General features: G+C 40.6%; 1 protein-coding gene across 8 annotated transcripts in view; it reads left to right on the top strand.

Moving 5' to 3' along the window:
* The first annotated feature begins 2,867 nt into the window (after positions 1 to 2,867).
* Positions 2,868 to 18,248, top strand: part of sun1b (Sad1 and UNC84 domain containing 1b) — a 42,917-nt gene continuing 27,536 nt past the window's right edge. For 6 of the 8 annotated variants that reach the window (XM_074697507.1, XM_074697506.1, XM_074697505.1 and 3 more), the window contains exons 1-2: positions 14,136 to 14,366; positions 14,803 to 14,900. In XM_074697507.1, the coding sequence (XP_074553608.1) occupies positions 14,355 to 14,366; positions 14,803 to 14,900 (110 nt within the window). In that variant the 5' untranslated portion in view covers positions 14,136 to 14,354. Of the gene's footprint in view, positions 3,050 to 11,005; positions 11,273 to 14,135; positions 14,367 to 14,802; positions 14,901 to 18,248 lie in introns of those variants that run through there. The other 2 variants (XM_074697500.1, XM_074697503.1) reach the window with 2 other exon arrangements.

Here is an 18,248-nt window from a genome sequence, read left to right as displayed (position 1 = left end):
CCACAAATAGTGTTCCCAATACATTTTCATCAGTTTAGCTCCAAGTGATAACAAGACCACTAAACAATAACCAATTGGAATTGTGTTGTGTGTCTTTTGTGAATGGTTGTGACTCTCACAGTTTTTATGGATAAGTCGATACATATACTCCATAAACTATTTAAATAAAAAGTTATAAAGCTCAAGCTAAAACTAAATGTTTCAAAAAAAGATATTACAATTAATTTAAAATAAATGAATGACAAGAAAATAAATTGATAGAAGACAATGACACACAACATATTCAGGTCGTTCATAGCCATAAATTTTCTTCTTTTGATTGTTTGATACCTTTAATTTCAATGTGTTCAAAAACACAAGATTTTCTCATTTGCACCAGTTTATTACTAGTTTATTACAGTCAGAAAAAAAACCTTTTTAAACCCAAAGATTGTGAACAAGTAAATGTGACATTAAAAAAAAACATTATTTCTGTGTTTTTATATTATTCTCTTCTTAAAACATGTAATTATATCTACACCTAGCTGTTGTATTTTCCGGCTGTTGTACTAAACTATCCATAAAACAAGATAAATCATTCAGACCCTTCTTCCTTACTAAACACAGTAAAGGGCATGATGTCACATGTTTATTATACAGGAACAATTCATCAGACATCCAATGACCAGCAACATGGTGTTACTGTTTTTACAGCTCATCCTTTGAGTTCACTTGTGATCCTGCATGTATGGGTTGAACAGTGCGCATATTCCCCTCGTTGGCCTGAAGTAAAGCTTCAATATCCTTGGCTGAAAAGCTCTTTTTGGAATCCTGTCACGAAAAGTTGAACAAATGTTAGAACAGTGTTAGACATTTTTACACACAGAGAAAGGGCTACATCACAACAGCAGTGTTGACTTACCTCAAAAGATTTGCGTTTGACTCCTACACATGTTTTGGACTGCTCATAACACAGGAATATATTCAGATTGTTTGGCTCCCTGGTTGCCAAAGCTTCATAAAACTGGTCATAGTTAGAGTCTGGATTGGGATTCAGACACAGGTGTTAAGATAGGGTGTTCTGAGCGTAAAAATTAAGCATGATTTTTTTCCCGACCTTACCCATCAGTTGCATGCAGGAGGAAACCAGCTTGTCCCTGGAAACACGGGCATGTTGGAAGGAGTGCAGTTTCTTACACACACCACCATGAAGGAGGCCCCTTAAAACTTTCAGCCTGCTCTCAGCTGGTGCCTCCTTTAGAGCTTTCTCAATCTCTGAAAGGCAATATGTATAGTTTATTTTACTCTGTTTCCTTCAGGCAAATAAGGAACAAATATCTCATATTATAGTAAAATATAAGTTGGTATAATTCAACACAGCTGCCTCCTACTCAGAAGGAATCTGAACAGCAGTCTTTCATACCGTCTGCAGCTGTTAGACAACTTTCACAATAGGCATCTGTAAAAAAATAGAAGAAAAAAAGAAGCAGGGTAGAGCCACAACCCTAAAGGAACAAAATCTTGCTGAACAACAAAATGTAGTGAAGGAAACAAAGAGAGTAGGATTGTAGTGATTATTATACTTACTGCGATCTGTCTCCTTTGGCTGCACAGGAAAAAGAAAGCACATGAACATTAAAAGACCAAAAGTTTTCATGGTCTCTGAATGTGGACGACTCTTTCAGAAAGAGTTGTAAAGTGAGGAAGTGAGAACAGTCATATCCCCTTACACATAATGTGCTCACCACGACAATAGGACCTCGTCACCATCATTCCTCAAGTGACAGACAGCAAGTTTTACAGGTTCTCCCTCGCCATGACCAGATAATTCTCACAGACTGAGTTGTCAATGATCCTAAAATAGGGTGTCAAAGCACTTTGAAGTCATTATTCAAGTTTTGCCACTGTAGCTCTGAGAACAATACATACTTGGTTGACACAAAAACAAAGATAGGAGGTTAGGGGATGATAAAGAAGAGAGATAGAAAGATAAATCAAATAACAGATAAACACTGACTCAAATCTTCTGCACCAGTGGATGAATAGAAAATAATATTTTTTTTCCCCCTAGGATGCTGTTGAGTTTCCTACCAAATGATTATGAGTGGCAAATAAGAAATAAACATGTTCATGTTTTTTTTTTCAGTGCTGCTTTTCTTTGAGCACACTTGTCTTTCAAAGAAACTGGTATATGTCAGAGAGAGTCACACAAAGTAGAGGCAGTGTGTCCAAACTGTGAGAACTTAACCAGTGATTTTAACGCTTTACTAAATAAATTGTACTCAACTTTTCATGTCATGCAGGTATGAAAACAACAACAGTTTTTCTCCCTCCTGTTTTTTCATAATTACTGTTCCTTTGTTTAAAATAGCAAGACATATATATATATATATATATATATATATATATATATATATATATATATATATATATATATATATATATATATATATATATATATATATATATATATATATATATATACATAGCAGATAAGTCACCCAATTTACTTAAAGTTTGGTAATTAATGCACATTAAACAGAGCATATGAATTTACATTTATCTGAGGAAAACAAAATTACCAAATTTTGATGTAAAAAATAAGTAAAATTTGATGAATAATTGGGACAAATAAGTTTGACGTTAGGGCTAAAACAATGAAATATTGAAAAATGAATAAATAAACAATAAAAATAAAATGAAATAAAATAAATGAAATACTATTAAGCCACTTCAGGTGGTTGTGGTGGCTCTCTTGGAGTTGTTGTTCCCGTCAGATGCCACTAGATGGCGCTGTTATAATTTAAACATCAGACGACAACCAACCTGGCTGTTCCATATATGGTCATTTATACCATATACGGACTGACGCATGTGACGCCGGCGGAACAACGGAAAATATGACCGTGTGCGGGAAAGGCGAACGTTAGAGCAAGGTCCCCTTTTTCAAAAGAGTAAATGTACAACTGGCCGTGATAAGTTAACGAACTGGATGTGACTTTTACTGCAGGTCTGGGAAGTTATACAGTCTTCAGCGTCTTGGAGGTTTTCGGCTGTCAGTGTCAAACACGTGAGTAGTTCTACGTTTTTGTTGATAATTGCGTACATGAATTTCACGTGCGCGCGCCACCACATTTTTATACCTCTACTTCCACTTCTGCTTTGCATGTCCAAGTTTCCTGTACTCTTATTTCATATTTATATTCGTGGACACTGTCTCCGTTGACATTTCAGCGTTAAAAACATGTCTACACTAAGAGGAAGCTGCTTTTGCTTTCCTTTCAGCGGTGGGCTTGGCTGTCCTCTACTAACGTTCTGGTTCTGTATATGGACAGTTTTTCATTAAACTGACCACTCTGTCAAACTTTAGTATTCACAAGGCTTTTGCAACTACTTTGCAAACAGTTAAGTTTGTACAAACTGTACACAATTGGCGTTTCCTTTATCTTTACAACAGCAGACAAATACTGGAGTCCTTATCTGTCTGCACAAGGGCGCGTCTACACTGTTCTGACTGGGGTGGCCCACTGCAGGACATATAGTCATAAATTATATTAACCCTACTAGGTTGGTTCCAGTGAACAATATCAAATAATAATACACATGTGCACTTCTTAGTATACTTAAAAAGGGAACATAGGAGCACCAATTAATTTTTTAATGTTTTTTCAAGGGGCTCCAAAGACATGTTGTCTAAAGTCACCATTTCAAGTATTTGCAAAATTGCAGGAAAATACCCTTAAGGCAAATGACTTAAAAAATATATTAATAGCATTTGGTACAAATATTTGCCAATGGTTGATTAAACATGTCCTGCTTCCTAAAGGGCAATTAGCCAAGAATAGCAGCATCATCTAAATATTTTCAGACACTTTTCTCATTTTATTTTTTTTCTCACTTCAGTTTCTGTCTCACAAAAACAAACAAAACGAACTAAAAATAAATGAAGATTTTTATTTAACTTTTCCCTCCACTGCCATAGTACTTCATTTGCAACATTACAGCATGTATTTTCTTTATGATAAGCATTGTTACAAGTACAAATGATGAGTATTAAACTTGTGCCTCACCACGATTTTTTACTTGTAACATTTGAAAATTAGCTGTATGTGGTTGGTGCCATATGGACAGAGATGTTGCAAAACTTTTACTCATATAAAACCTGAGACTGAATTTCATTATACAAATGGTTTGAATTTCTGAGTTGTCAAATTATTGAGGATGTACTCGAAACGCCTCGAGAAAAGTCTGGAAAGCGACTGCAGAGTTAAACATGGAGGTGTTTTTTTTCCGTCTTTTCTCTCCCTTTAATCTTCTTAGGACTCCTCAGATTTATCTTGTGACCTTTTGCTGAGGCTTGAATGCCAGGAAAGGCCTTTTTTTCTGAACTAGTAGCTTGAAACTCTTTTATTCTCACTGGTTTTGTCTCCCATAAATCAGGAACTATATAACAGAATTGATACTTTGCACTGGGTGGGGATTTTTTTTTTTAAACATGTATTTCTTTTTCTTATTCTTATTATACACCTGCATGCAGGACATTGAATGAGAGTTTTTATGGTGGTGTTATCTTATCTCTGCTTTAACAGGATGTGAACTGTGCTATTGTTTACTCCTTGGCAGAGAAATCAAAACGGCTTCTGCTGTTGACTTTCAAAGATAAATGTTTGACTGGTTTTGAAAGCAGTTGAGCCATTGTCCAGTAGATGGCGCCTCACCCTAGGACTCCTCTGCTCTTGTGAGTCAAACATAAGGAGGCATTTTTTGTTTTTCACTGAGCATAGAGCTCTGGAGTCAAGTTTCACAGCTAGAGGAGCAGAAACTATTCAGCTGTATACCTGTTGGACTTTGAACTCAAGGAAACAAAACATCCACACATCATCAGGTAAAACAATAGTTATAGAGTTTGACTTTTATGGCACATAGTGACAGCTTCGACTGCACTTGCACTGTGTGAATGATCAAGTAAAAGTTATGAGTTTTCTTATAAAGTTTAAGAATACATCAAAAGTGTGACACTGTGCAAATTTTAAGGTCTTGAAAACTTTTTTTTTTTCATGTGAATGAGTTTCTGTGTGACGAAGACTTCATTGAGTGATCAGATGATGACCTGACACACTTTAGCTTCATCCCTACCTAATCAGACACAACTGATAACACCAGTGACCACATTATCTCTGGTTAATGTTTAGGTATTAAAGGCGGAACATTTCCTTTGAAGTTTTTTGTCTTATTGGCAGGTGGATTGCAAATTTTGATTAGTGGTGCAGCATGATTTATACTAGCAGCATGTAGAAGATTAGACTTGGTGGAACTGGAATCTAATAGTCTTTTGTTGTTCATGCTTTTATTATAGACATGTGAATCTGCCTCTAGATATGTTAAATCTTGAGGCAGGTACTGGCATGTAGCACAGAAATTACACACTATTAACAGCTACTTTGTGAGTGAGTGTGTCAAAATACACAGGTTAGAAGACAATGAAGAATAATAAGAGAGGGGATGTTGCATGAAAACATATTTGTGTTGACATTCATGGTTTAAGCTTGATAAATGGAGGGTAATATACTCAACTCAACTCAACTCAACTTTATTTATAGAGCACTTTAAAACAACCTCAGCTGAAAACAAAGTGCTGTACATAAAAGTAGTGCAGACATAAACGAGTAAATAAAACAAATAAGACATTAAAACAAAGGTGCACATAGTAAAATAAATTGTGACATTGTTCTAAAAATAATTAAAACAATGAAACAATTAATTAAAAACTAAAACAAACCGTAAAAACACTAAAACATGAGCAGAGTCTCAAGGTGGGTTAAAAGCCAAAGAATAAAAATGGGTTTTAAGACTTGTTTTAAAAGCGGACAGTGAGGGGGCTCGTCTTATGTGGAGGGGCAGCTCGTTCCACAATTTGGGTGCAGCTACAGAGAAAGCCCTGTCCCCTCTGAGCTTACGCTTCGACCTCGGTACCTCCAGGAGCAGCAGATCAGCTGACCTGAGGCACCGAGAAGGAGCGTGGGGATGGAGTAGCTCAGAGAGGTACATGGGGGCCAGACCATTTAAAGATTTAAAAACAAATAAAAGGATCTTAAAATGGACTCTAAAATGCACAGGCAGCCAGTGGAGGGAGGCCAGGATGGGAGTAATGTGCTCCCTCCTACGTGCTCCAGTTAGAAGCCGAGCGGCTGCGTTCTGCACTAACTGGAGACGTGCAAGGGAGCCCTGACTGACTCCCAGGTACAGTGCGTTACAGTAATCCAGCCGAGATGTAATAAAAGCGTGGATTACTGTAATAAAGTGCTGCTGTGCAAGAAAAGGCTTCACTTCAGCTAGCTGCCTGATGTGAAAGAAGCTGGACTTCACTACTGAGCTAATCTGACGATCCAATTTAAAATCACTGTCCATCTTAAAACCCAAGTTTGACACTGTTGGCTTTAAATAGTCTGCCAAAGGGCCCAAGTCAACTGGAGGGGGGTCACACGGGCCACTGGGACCAAACACCATTACTTCTGTTTTTTTCTCGTTAAAATTTAAAAAGTTCAAAGACATCCAGGCCTTGATGTCCTCAAGACATGCCAGAAGTGGTGTGACAGAGAAAGTGTCACTCTTTTTCAACGGCACGTAATCTGACTATCGTCAGCGTAACAATGAAAAGAGATGCCATGCTTTCTGAGAATAGAGCCCAGTGGCAGTAAATACAAAGAAAAAAGCAGGGGCCCTAAAATCGACCCCTGTGGTACCCCATACGGCAGAGGAGCAGGGCTGGACTCTGAGTTACCAAGTTTTACACTCATGCTCCTATCAGCCAGATATGATTTAAACCACAGCAATGCTGTACCACCAATACCTACTAAATGGCTTAGCCGAGCCACTAGGGTATCGTGGTCCACAGTGTCAAAAGCTGCGGTTAGGTCCAACAGAACGAGAATGACATAGTGACCAGAGTCATTAGCAAGAAGGATGTCATTAAAAACTCTTAATAGAGCTGACTCAGTGCTATGAAGAGTTTTAAAACCAGACTGAAAGACCTCTAAGACCTCATGATCATCCAGAAAGGACTTTAACTGAAAGTGAACAACCTTTTCTAGGATTTTAGAGATGAAGGGAAGCTTGGAAATAGGCCTAAAATTGGCAAGCACACTGTGATCAAGGCCAGGTTTCTTAAGAAGAGGCTGCACCACTGCATGTTTAAAGCTCAGGGGAACAACCCCAGAAGACAGACTGCTGTTAATGATAGCCAGAACTGACTGCCCTATACTAGGGAAAACCTCTTTGAATAGTCTGGGAGAGACAACATCGTGGGGGGACCCAGATGGCTTAATATGGCCAACCAGATCTTCTAAGAACGACAAAGACACCGGCTCAAACTCATCAAGAGCTGTAGAACAAGGAACAGGGTGAGAGGGATCAGATGAAGGAGCTATGATAAGAGTCCTTGCAGTAGCAACCTTATCAATAAAAAAGTGCAGGAAGCTATTACACAAGTCAGGAGATGCCTCCAAGCTGACAGGCTGTGGGGCATTAAGAACAGTGTCAATGGTCTTAAATAACACACGTGGGTTATGACGATTGGTCTCAATGAGGTTCGAAAGGTAAACTCTTTTGGTTTCTTTAACAGTGTTCTGGTAGCAGCGCCAACTATCCCTTAAGATTTGAAAAGAAACCTGCAGCTTGTCCTTCTTCCACCTTCGCTCGGCTTTGCGGCACTCTCGTCTAGCTGCTCGGGTCTCTTCATTAAACCAGGGCTCAGATTTAGCCTTTGGCTGCACAGTTTTTATTGGAGCCACAGAGTCCAGTATGGTTCGACAGGACGAGTAAAGCCAGGAGTTGAGCTCCTCTGTGCTAACAGAAGCAGGACACACACAGAGCTGATCAAAAGCCGCACAGAAACGACCGGCAGTTAAAGAGTTTAGAATCCGACGTCTTTGAACAGGAGCGCCAGATTTAACACCTGCACAGGAAAAAGCGACTTCGAACAAGACAGGCATATGATCAGAGATCACATCGTCACAGATCTCCAGATTTGATACAGTTAAGCCAAAGGAAAGGACAAGGTCCAAAGTGTGTCCATGTTCATGTGTGGGACCGGACACCCACTGCACCAAATTAAATGAGTCAATAAGGCTTAAAAAGTCCTTCACCAACGGCTTATCGGGGCAACACACATGAAGATTAAAATCCCCAAGAAACAGGGCACGGTCGTACTGAGGCATGATTTCAGCCAAGAGACCAGAGAAGTCATTGATGAAGTCCTTGTTGTACTTAGGAGGTCGGTAAATGACAGCGCACAGCACGGGATCGGAGCGACCCACCTCAAAGAGATTTACCTCAAAGCTTGAGAATGAGGAGGAATAAGTGCGCTGTTTGCATTTAAAGTCATTTTTAAAAACTGTCGCCGTGCCTCCACCGCGACCCGACGTCCGCGGAGAGTTAAAGTAAGAACAGTCGACGGGTAAAAGCTCGACCAGAGCGCTGCACTCACCGGTACCGATCCAAGTTTCCGTCACACAGAGGAAATCCAGGGCACGGGAGGTGAAGAAATCCCTCAGGATAAAAGTTTTGTTCGCCAGAGATCTGGCGTTTACCAGGCCGATCCTGGTGGGAGCCGGGGCGCGTGGTCCGGATCTTGGAGCCCGAGGCAGCGTCCTCAGGAGCCGGTGGTTTATCCCGCGCTGAGCGAGTCGAAGAGAGCAGAGGCGGCGGGGCAGGACTACCTCAAGTGAACCGGTGACAGGTACCAGGCAGACGTCTATGGAATCGAGAAAGCGCCGGGGCACAGTGAAAGGAGGGAATAATCCAAGTTTTGTCCGCGAGACAAACGAAGAATCCAACAGGTGGAGCTTCAGCTTTACCAGCCGACCACCGCGTCTGCCGCGGCGACGGAGACGTTTCCGCCGGGAAGGTAGGGTCGAGGCCCGGTACAGGTAAGGCGGGATCCCCGCCAAGAGCGGGGGCAGAGTATTCTGTCCACCTTGGACAAACACTCCTAAATCTCTTATATTGTGTCGGAGAGACAATAGAGACTGGCGATCGTATACCAACAGAGACTCGGTTTGTTCAGTGCCAAAGGTTAGAAATAACAAAAACAAAAAGACAGAGCATTTTAGGAGCAGCAGACGTAGCAGACGGCTTGCCAAACACACCGGCGCCATCTTGAAATTTATGAGACGGAGGTCTAGATTTATCATTGTGAATCACTGGAGCTTCTTGTTCCCAAAAAATCGGTTACTTCACTGACAGGAGGGCTGATCAGGACAGCTGCATATCCATCTTAAATTTGAAAGCTAGATATCACCAAGTATTTCAATCTCTACACTAAGGGTGGGAGGAAAAAATGTTTCACATGAGCATTTTATTTTTTTGCTCATGAATTTTAAATCTGCATTTTTGGTTCTAAGGTCATTTTTTTCAATTAAAAACCCCTTATTTAGGCTTTGTTTATAAGCTGGGTTGGGAAAAAGTTACCCTTTTTCTCCAGCAGAGGGCGAAATGTTTATCTCTTCCTCACATGATGTACAATTTTTGGTAAAATATGGCTCCTGATATTGTCTGTAGACATCATTACAATCATTTATCCTTTCACATGCTCTGGTGTTAAAAGAGCAAATATTTAAAAAAAAAAAAACGGAAATATTGAAGTATCGTGAAAAGAAGTACAGCAGGAATGGGAGAAAAGCAAATTGTCACAGCCATACGTTACACTCTGTACCTTTAAAAAAAAAAAATCAAATTTTCCTGCAGCTATAGGCTATGTAATACTCATCCGCACGGTTTTTCATCTCCTCTAATAGTTCTGGTGGTTATTTCCTTGTCATTTGCTCATTTGCCTCGATGATTGTCACAGTCCTTTTAGACAGTGAAGAAACTTGCTTCCAACTTTTGATATTTGAAGATAAGAAATGGCTCAATGTTGATTTCTACTTTTCTTGATGTGGCATCCAATCAGTGTCTGATACAGCGTGTGTGTTTTTTCTAGGGATGGGTACCAAATTAGGTACTTCTATAGGTACCAACCGAATTCTGTCAAAAGTACCGGGTACCAATTCATGTAAAATCAAAAGGTACCATGTTTAGGGACCTGAATGCATCTTTGTGACTGTAAGGGAGTGGAAGCGTAGACGACTTTCCATGCTGGACATGAACACAGCATTGCAAGGTTATATATGGAAGAATTAGCATGTTAAATTGAAAAAAAAAAAAAGAAAATTATATATATATATATATAAACAAATTGATATTTTTTTACCACATAAATTACAAAAAAGTACCCAAAAGTGGTACCGTTGAGTACCTGCACCGATTGCCAGGTACCGGGCATCGGTACCGTATCGTTTCAAATGTGAAAGGTTCCCATCCCCAGTTTTTTCTTTTTTTCCCCCTCATATTAGATTTCAGTTTAAAAGTGTAGTATTGTAACAGTGCCATCCTAGGTTGCAAAAACAATTGAAAAGTTTCATACAGTCTTTGCAAGAAACTCCAGTTAGTTTGCAAAGAAGCCATGGCACTTTTTTGTTTGTTTAAACAAATAAAAAAAGTGGCCCTTTTCATTCTCTGGATGTAAACGTTCTTTTCAAAACTTTATTATTTTAAATTGAACTCATCTTTTTCAGGGATCAGATTTCCTCCACACCGTAGGCTCTGGAAAGAATTTCTAGGATAGCGTCGTAAAATCCTCACATTAATAAATAGTTATTAATTTGTTACCGTTTTCATTTTGTATTATTTGTATGGTTGATGCTGCGCTGTTGTTAATCGATCATGTACGCAGGTAGAAGCAATAGAAGTTATTTTTCTGTGGCTGACGTCAGACGGGGACATAAACTGATGGTCGAGTCGTCCTTCAGGGTTTTCTTCTCGAAACACAAGTGTGATCCTGTGGATCCACGGAGCTCCAGCAGCAGTCCGGTGCATGCCGTTGCGGCATTGCTGCTGTCCACCAATAGATTTAAAGAGTGCGCCCTGGCCGACAATGGGGGGCCGGCCTGCGAGTGGGAGGATCAGCTCGGCGCCTGCTATCCTTCTGGCTTTGTTACGCCAGGGAAGCCATTTTGGAAATCTGCTTGTTGTGCACTAGCATAACACTAAGAAGCTACATGCAAACTTTTGTGTTTTTCTGCAGGAAAAATATCGTCACGGATCTGTTGGTGCGCAATAATACTTAACCTCCGAGTTCCCGAGCGCGGGGATGCTGGCAGAAGTTTGCGCATCTCTTATGATAGTAATGTTTGGATATTTCCCCTTTGGATTACCTTCTCATGAATAATAACATCCATGGACTACTACTACACGGGCAAGTTGACAAGATAAATTACACCATTTAAGTTAGCAGTGCGGTTGTCTGCTGTGAATGTGTGATTTCGCTTTATCCAGATCCAGTTAGTCATTGCTGGGCTCCTTTACCAACAAATAACGCCACATCGGGCCTTATTTTCCAGGGTGATGTTTACTTATTTTCAGTGTAACAGTTAAAAGCAGTACCAGTCTGTATAGCTGCGTTCTTGACTGAGAATGGAAATATAACGGTGCGATAATAATAATAATGCGCGTCGTTGCTGAAGCCTGCAAGCCTGTGCTCTCTGGCGTTGTTTAAATTCATGGCGTCTAAATTTAGCACTGGGCAATATGAGAGTGTGACAAGGCTCATATGTCATCTGGTCCAATAGTATCTGCAGTTATTATTAAACTGATATTTGTTTTTAACGTCTCCAGTGTGGACGCTGTTTCGTCAGTAGCACTTTGCGTCTTCGTCGCAGGTGGTTTGCGTAAAGGAGCCAGCTGAACAGACGTGTGGTAACTACAGCCGCCAACTGCGGGGAAGATTCCACCGTTTGGCATTTTAGGTTGCAGATTAGGGTTTAGTGGATGCCATAACAGCCTGTTTTTGTTGGGTCTGTCTCTTTTGTCCTGAGCTCATAGATATTTCACTGAAGTCACATGCTAAGGTAAACGCAGTGGATCATAACAGAAACACATGCAGCAGCTTTAGCACAGCTGAAACCCTTTGATATATTGGTTTTTGATACTTGAGTCTCCACATTTAGTTTTTCACCCAAAAGTTGACAGATAAGAAGTAGCTAATCCTGTCTGAATCAAAGTTGTCGTCTGGCTTCTGGATGTTTGTTTCTGTTTATCCCTCTTTCCGGCTTGGAGACCGGCATGGGGATTTGATTAAGATTATGGGTTAAGGTTTGATGGTGGATTTTCTGAAAAGCCATCTGTTTTATTTGCTGCCCCATTTTTTTCTTTACTCCCGTCTTCAAGGGGCGGGAGAATCCCTTACTCAACAAGGTGTAGAAGTTTTGACCAGTTGGATGCTTTAAAATGTTGGTTAATACGGCTAGTTTTGATGCTACTTTGAACAGGTGTGTGCTGATCTTTTGAGCAAGGCAAGGGTTGAACTTTGGTATAAACCTGCAAGTGAATTGTCAGCCACGCCTTTTCATAGCAACATATTATCAAGCCTGTAGTAGCATACTTTACCTTAGTGAAAAAAACGATGCAATATGATCAAACACTCGCTGTGAATGTGAGCTGTAGTGTAACTAGAGGTTGAGGATCCTATGGTTTTAATCTGTATCTGACTTTTTTTAACCAGCACACATAGGCCTGTCATGGTAACAAATTTTGCTAGAAAAGAATTTTCCAAAATATTATTGCAGATAAACGATATTATTGTCAATATTATTTTGATTTTTTTCCATTTTTTCATCGATGTAATTATGATAAATGGGATAACAAAGTGACTACACCATATCAAAAGCAAGAAACTTTAATTTCTGAAGAGTATTTAACTGTAATTAAAAGGTCAGGATCTTTTAAATAAAATAAATTAAACAAAAAATATAATAAATTTAACAAACAAGAAAGAGAAAAAAATACAATGAAAATGAAATGAACTCTCTTTTAGAAAAAAATACATGTCAATGAAAATAATTAATACTAATCAAAAACAATAAAACATAGACCCTGTCTCTAAAGAAAAAACGAACATCCCCCCCAAAAAACAACGATAAAAACTATAGCCTAAATAAAAGGGAGTTTATACAGTTCCTGAATTGTTTGTATCATGTACTTTTTCCCAGTCAATCCGTCTGTCAAACATTTTGAACATTTTCGGCTTTCAACCGTATTGAAGGGCTGCATTTCTTTGGCAATGTAGCTGTCTTTGAGCGCCCACCATTTGACGCTTTTATTTCTATTTACTTTGCAGACCAAAAGCCTCAGGAAGAGCGAATTGTCAAAGAACAAGGCTCCGCTGCACCTCCCCTTCTTCTTCTTCTTCTTCGTCGCCACTATTTTCAAACGAATGCGACATATCAGCTCTTGGTGTTCATGAGCTCACACTTTGTTCATTCTGATAAAAAAAACAAAATATTCCCACACTGGGACTGTGGCAGGCGGTTTAAGAACCGTATTTTTCGTACCATCACTCACATTAGCGTGTGTTTCCTCCTTACCCCTCAGGACGCTCGCTTCAGCTCTCTCCGTGTGTACACGTGAGCAGCCCCGTCTTCACCCCAAAGATCGCATTTTTGACAGATGCTCACTCCGCTATAAATCCGCTATAGAACCAATGCACTCCGTTGTTAGGAAAGATAGACGTAGTGAGCCATCTTCTCATTCAGCCTCTTTGGCCGAAAGAGAGGAGGAAAACAAACATGCATGCACGTGTCAGTTTATCGAGGCTGGAAAACTTACCGAGGACGTTTTTATTTATCCTTCGGTTAATTGATTTATTGATTATCATGACAGGCCTAAGCACACAGATTCAGCATGTGACATCACTGTATCTGTAATTTTAAGATCATATAAAAAAAGAACTGCAGACATGTCTAATACAGTGCAGTTCAGCCACTCAAACTGTAACCTCTGAAATAACTCAGGTGAATCAGCAGTTCTCTGGAACAGTCAGTGAACCAGAACATATCATTATGAATCTAAAAAGCGTGGGATAAGATGAAACAGTTTAGTATTTATTTGCATTAATTTTAGCCAGGGGAAAACCTATCAAAGTGGCAACAGAGAGTGTTGTGGTAACAATATTCACACAGGGAGTTTTCATTATGAGAAGCTCAACCCTCAGACGAGTGGTTTCCCGCCCATTGCCTGAATGCCAGCCCCACCCCTTGCTGTTGTACTTGGTTTCATAATACTGCTCTCTCAGTGCGTGGAGCTTATCCGAGGAGTCACTGAAGGAATAGCTGTCCTCAGGAAGAGTCTGCTTAATACAACGCGAGGGAAGAGCGTCACTCTCCCTGTCCTGTCTCCACCAGCCTTCCCTGCCTGTTTGCCGACCAGAGGAGAAGAGACAAGTCATTCATTACAGCTTCTCTGGCGTCTGTAGCCTCCGTCAGCAACCAGCCAGAGCCAACATGCAGGAAGAGGTCGGCCAACTCTTGTCCACAGTAGCATTGTTGTGTTCCAGGGGAAAGGGAATGTCCGGCAGCTCTCATTAGGGCCTGGGCTTTCTGATGTTGTTGTACAGCATAGCAGTAACTGGTGGTGGGGTGTTTTTGGAGAGCAGCCCAGTGGATAGCGCAAGAATTTATTTAGGACAGGGAAGGAATTTACCAGCGCTGTTTTGTATTTAATGTGTGGATGCAGATCTGAAACAGTTTTAAAGATAGACTACACAATGCTGGAACTTGAGCTCATTAGCAGGACTGATTTGACCGTAGGAGACAGGCTGAACAAGGCAGTGCATGCGTAGTGTTTGTGTGTGTGTGTGTGTGTGTGTGTGGAAGTTTGTGCTTGTCATCCTCCGTCCACCATGTCAGCTTTGGCTAAAGATCCCTATCCCTTACGTCCTGACTCTTGCAGTCTAAACAAAGAAGAATGAACATGGATTTTTCTCAGCTGCACACGTACACGCCGCCACAGTGTGCTCCGGAGAACACCGGCTATACCTACTCTCTCAGGTGAGACCTCAGTGCTGGCTGTGCTCAGCTGGCAGGCTGCACGTTGAACAGTCAGAGCTGTGGCATTTCAGTTACACCCTGCCTGTCTGTCATCTCTCAGTCCATGCATCCTGGATTATTTACTTTGTATGAAGTTTTTTTAAAAACATATACTGTTTAAGTGTAATGTCAGCCAGCTCCTCAGTTTTTCCTAGTTCTTGTTCTTCTTTTCCCACTGAAGTGTTAGTTAGACCAACGTTTTAGGAGCAAACTCGAACATGCATGTTTTAGATTTACTTTTGACTACTTTGTTTTCTCGCTTCGAGGTTCCTCAAGTCAGTTACTCTGACTTTCTAAAAAAAAAAATGTGGTTGTGGCTTTGATGACTCAGCCTCATGATTCAGTTGGTGTGTGTTTAAGTTGTTAGTGGGGAGTGGGGAACCATGCAGGGTAAAAACACAGAGAAACTCCAGATTTTTCACTGTGTAGCACATTTAAGGATAAAGGCGCTATCTCTGATACACAACAAACCTGCTCCTCATGCATCCATTGTTTCTCAAGAGTCATCACAGATGATACCATAGGTGTGGTCAACACTTAGCGAGGAATGTCTGTGCATGTGCAGGAATGCTGTTTCCTTCCCTTCTGTCACAGTCGATGTCAGAGACTCTCAGAACAGAGAAAAGCCTTCAGGTGTGTGGGTCAGGAATTCAGGTACCACCTCGCTGTGTACTTAACTCACTTTCTGTCTCTAGAGAAAGGAAGAGTTATTGTGTCGAGCCCTTCGGTCATTAAGGCGGGAGTTTAAGCGTGTCTTGTAAAACAAAAATCAAGTTTAAACCTCTCATTATGTTTACAACTGTGTCTTGAAATGCAGAGCGCGTTGTGAAAACAGACAACAGACATTCAGTACTATGAGCTTTTTTTCATCCAGTTGAACAGGCCCAGGCACGTTTGTAATTGTATGTCAAATACAAGACCGTTGCTTCTATACTTAATGTCAGCAGCTCATATAGTTTCACTGTGAGATGGGTGATGCTAATTGGGAGTTTTATCGTGAAGTGTTTTTATTTTGAGCCGTTAACAAGCAGGTAAGCCATTACTTATCCAGCAACAAAAGCCAAACAACATCCTCATGATTTCAATTCACTTCTGCAGCACTTAAAGCTCATTCCAGTAATCTGAAATCCTCATGATAACCAGTCTCATGAGTCTCACAATGGAATGAGGCCATGAAAGATGATGAATGTACAAGAGCGTGTTTGACACGCCGCTGGAATCTGCCAGGTAGACGGAGAGGCTGGAACAAGCTAATCGTGTTCCTTTGAATGCAGTCAGCTGAGAAGCTATTAATGAACCTCACAGGCACAACCAGGGCCCTGATCCCAGGATTACGCTAATAATGCTTCTTGACCAGCTAGTTTAGAGGTCTGTGGTTTTTATTAGCCTGTGTGTCCTGCAGCTTAGTAGCTAATGATTGTCATCTCCCTTGAGAAATACTTTTTATCCAACTTGGAGATTTTTAAATGTGACTAATCTTTCTTGAAGTATAGATTTTTTTTTACTTAACAATGAGCGCCATTCAAACATACAAAGATCAACAGGGATTTTTTAATAGTTAAATTCATGCATTAAGTTTTCAAAACATTGTCTGTATATAAATATGGAAAAGGGTTATTCTTGTGCAGCTGCATCATATACTGACAACATGCTTTGATTTCCACCGGTTGTGTAATATCAAGCCAACAGACCGCCTCCCAGAGCCGAGGCATGCACAGAGACAATCTGGCGGGCAAAGCTGCAGGACTTGCGTCAGACCCTTTCTACTAACTTAGACACGCTTCTTATAAATAAAAGGTCAGATATCTCTGTGTCCTCAGCAGGACAGATTTTTCATGTTGATTTGAAGAAGATTCCTAAAATGAGCACTTGGGCATAAACCAGCAGCAGTAAAACAAACTGCCATGACTGAAACCATCCAAATGAGAAAACTGTTTGACGTTTGTTACAGTTTTTATTTGTTGTGCAGTCAACTTTTTTCACCTGGTATAACTTCTTAAAGGTAGGGTCTGTAGGACTTTCAGTTACTTGTTGGTAAACACAAATTCAAACTGGGATCCTCCTCCTTGGCTCAGTGCCAGCAGCAGCACACACTCACAGCCTCCGACTGCAGTTACGTAAACACACTCATTAGCCCAGCAATCACTTGTAGCATCACATCTCTACGCGGGAGAGACTTGAGAGCTGTGCACCTGACTTGTCATGTTAGCGCAAGCTAATCACAGGTATTTATCTGTTTGGTCTTTCATTTCACTTAAGTTGTGTTTTTCTTGCTCAGTGCTACGTCCACTATTGTACCCCCTCAGGATAACTTCTTACACTGACTATTATCAACATGCAAAGTCACTTGCGCATTGGGCGTGCTGTGATTGGCTGAGGTAACACCAATTACTCTCCGCCCAGAAATGTCCAAATGTCCTGACACAACCGAAACATCAACATACAGGCAGAGGAGAGGGTTGATGCAGACACAGACACTGACACACATGCATAGAGGCCCAGAAGTGACAGTTAAGCAGGATTATTCTGTAAAAGTTGACATTTTATTTTTCTAAGAAAATCCAGCAGACTCTACCTTTTAATGAATGGCAGTTAAACGTCTTTGTCTCTGCTTTGAGTCCGAGCATCCCGGCTAACTATATAAATATCAACCTGTCAGAAAGCCTGACAGCTGATTATGTTCAGACTTTAGTGGGTGTGTGCACGTTTCTGTGGCCCACAGTGACTGCACAGTGCAGAGACGGACGGACGGGGTCAGGTGACAGAAACCGTTGGCCCATCTGTTGTCGAAACTCAAAAGAGCAGTGACAAGTTCTGTAGCAGTCTGAAAGAAAGAGGGAGAGGAGGGCAGCCAATCGTGGCTTGTTTCTTTCATCATCTCTGTGGAGCTGCCCACACGCAGGGAAACAACATGGACTTCAATTATTTTGTGCATTCAACAGACACTGTAAACAGAATGAAAACGTTTTTTCCTTTTTTTTTTTTTAACAAATTGGGGTTTTCTGAGCTCCCACTTCCTCACTGCTGCTCTCACTTTCCTTCTCGGCTTTTACCAAACATATTAAGTATTCAAGGACAACAACCCACTTTTACTTATGTCTCAATCTTAATTGAATAAAAAATAACTGTCTACTGTAGCCACGAGACAAACTTAACTTAATAAAATCTCAAGATCTAACATTCAGTCGGAGTGGTCTTTGATTCTGAGAAGGGCAGCAGAGTTTTACATCTCTGCTGAAAAGAGGAACAGCACTGAGCTTTTTAACCTCTAGAATGACCGAAACACTTTGACCATCTCTGTGGAAAGTG

This window comes from Halichoeres trimaculatus, unplaced genomic scaffold (genome assembly GCF_033239565.1).
Source record: "Halichoeres trimaculatus isolate MK-OKI-2021-1 unplaced genomic scaffold, fHalTri1.1 fHalTri1_scaffold_20, whole genome shotgun sequence".
Lineage (NCBI taxonomy): Eukaryota > Metazoa > Chordata > Actinopteri > Labriformes > Labridae > Halichoeres > Halichoeres trimaculatus.
Note: the sequence above shows the minus strand (reverse complement) of the source record. Positions and strands in the feature narration are given on the sequence as shown.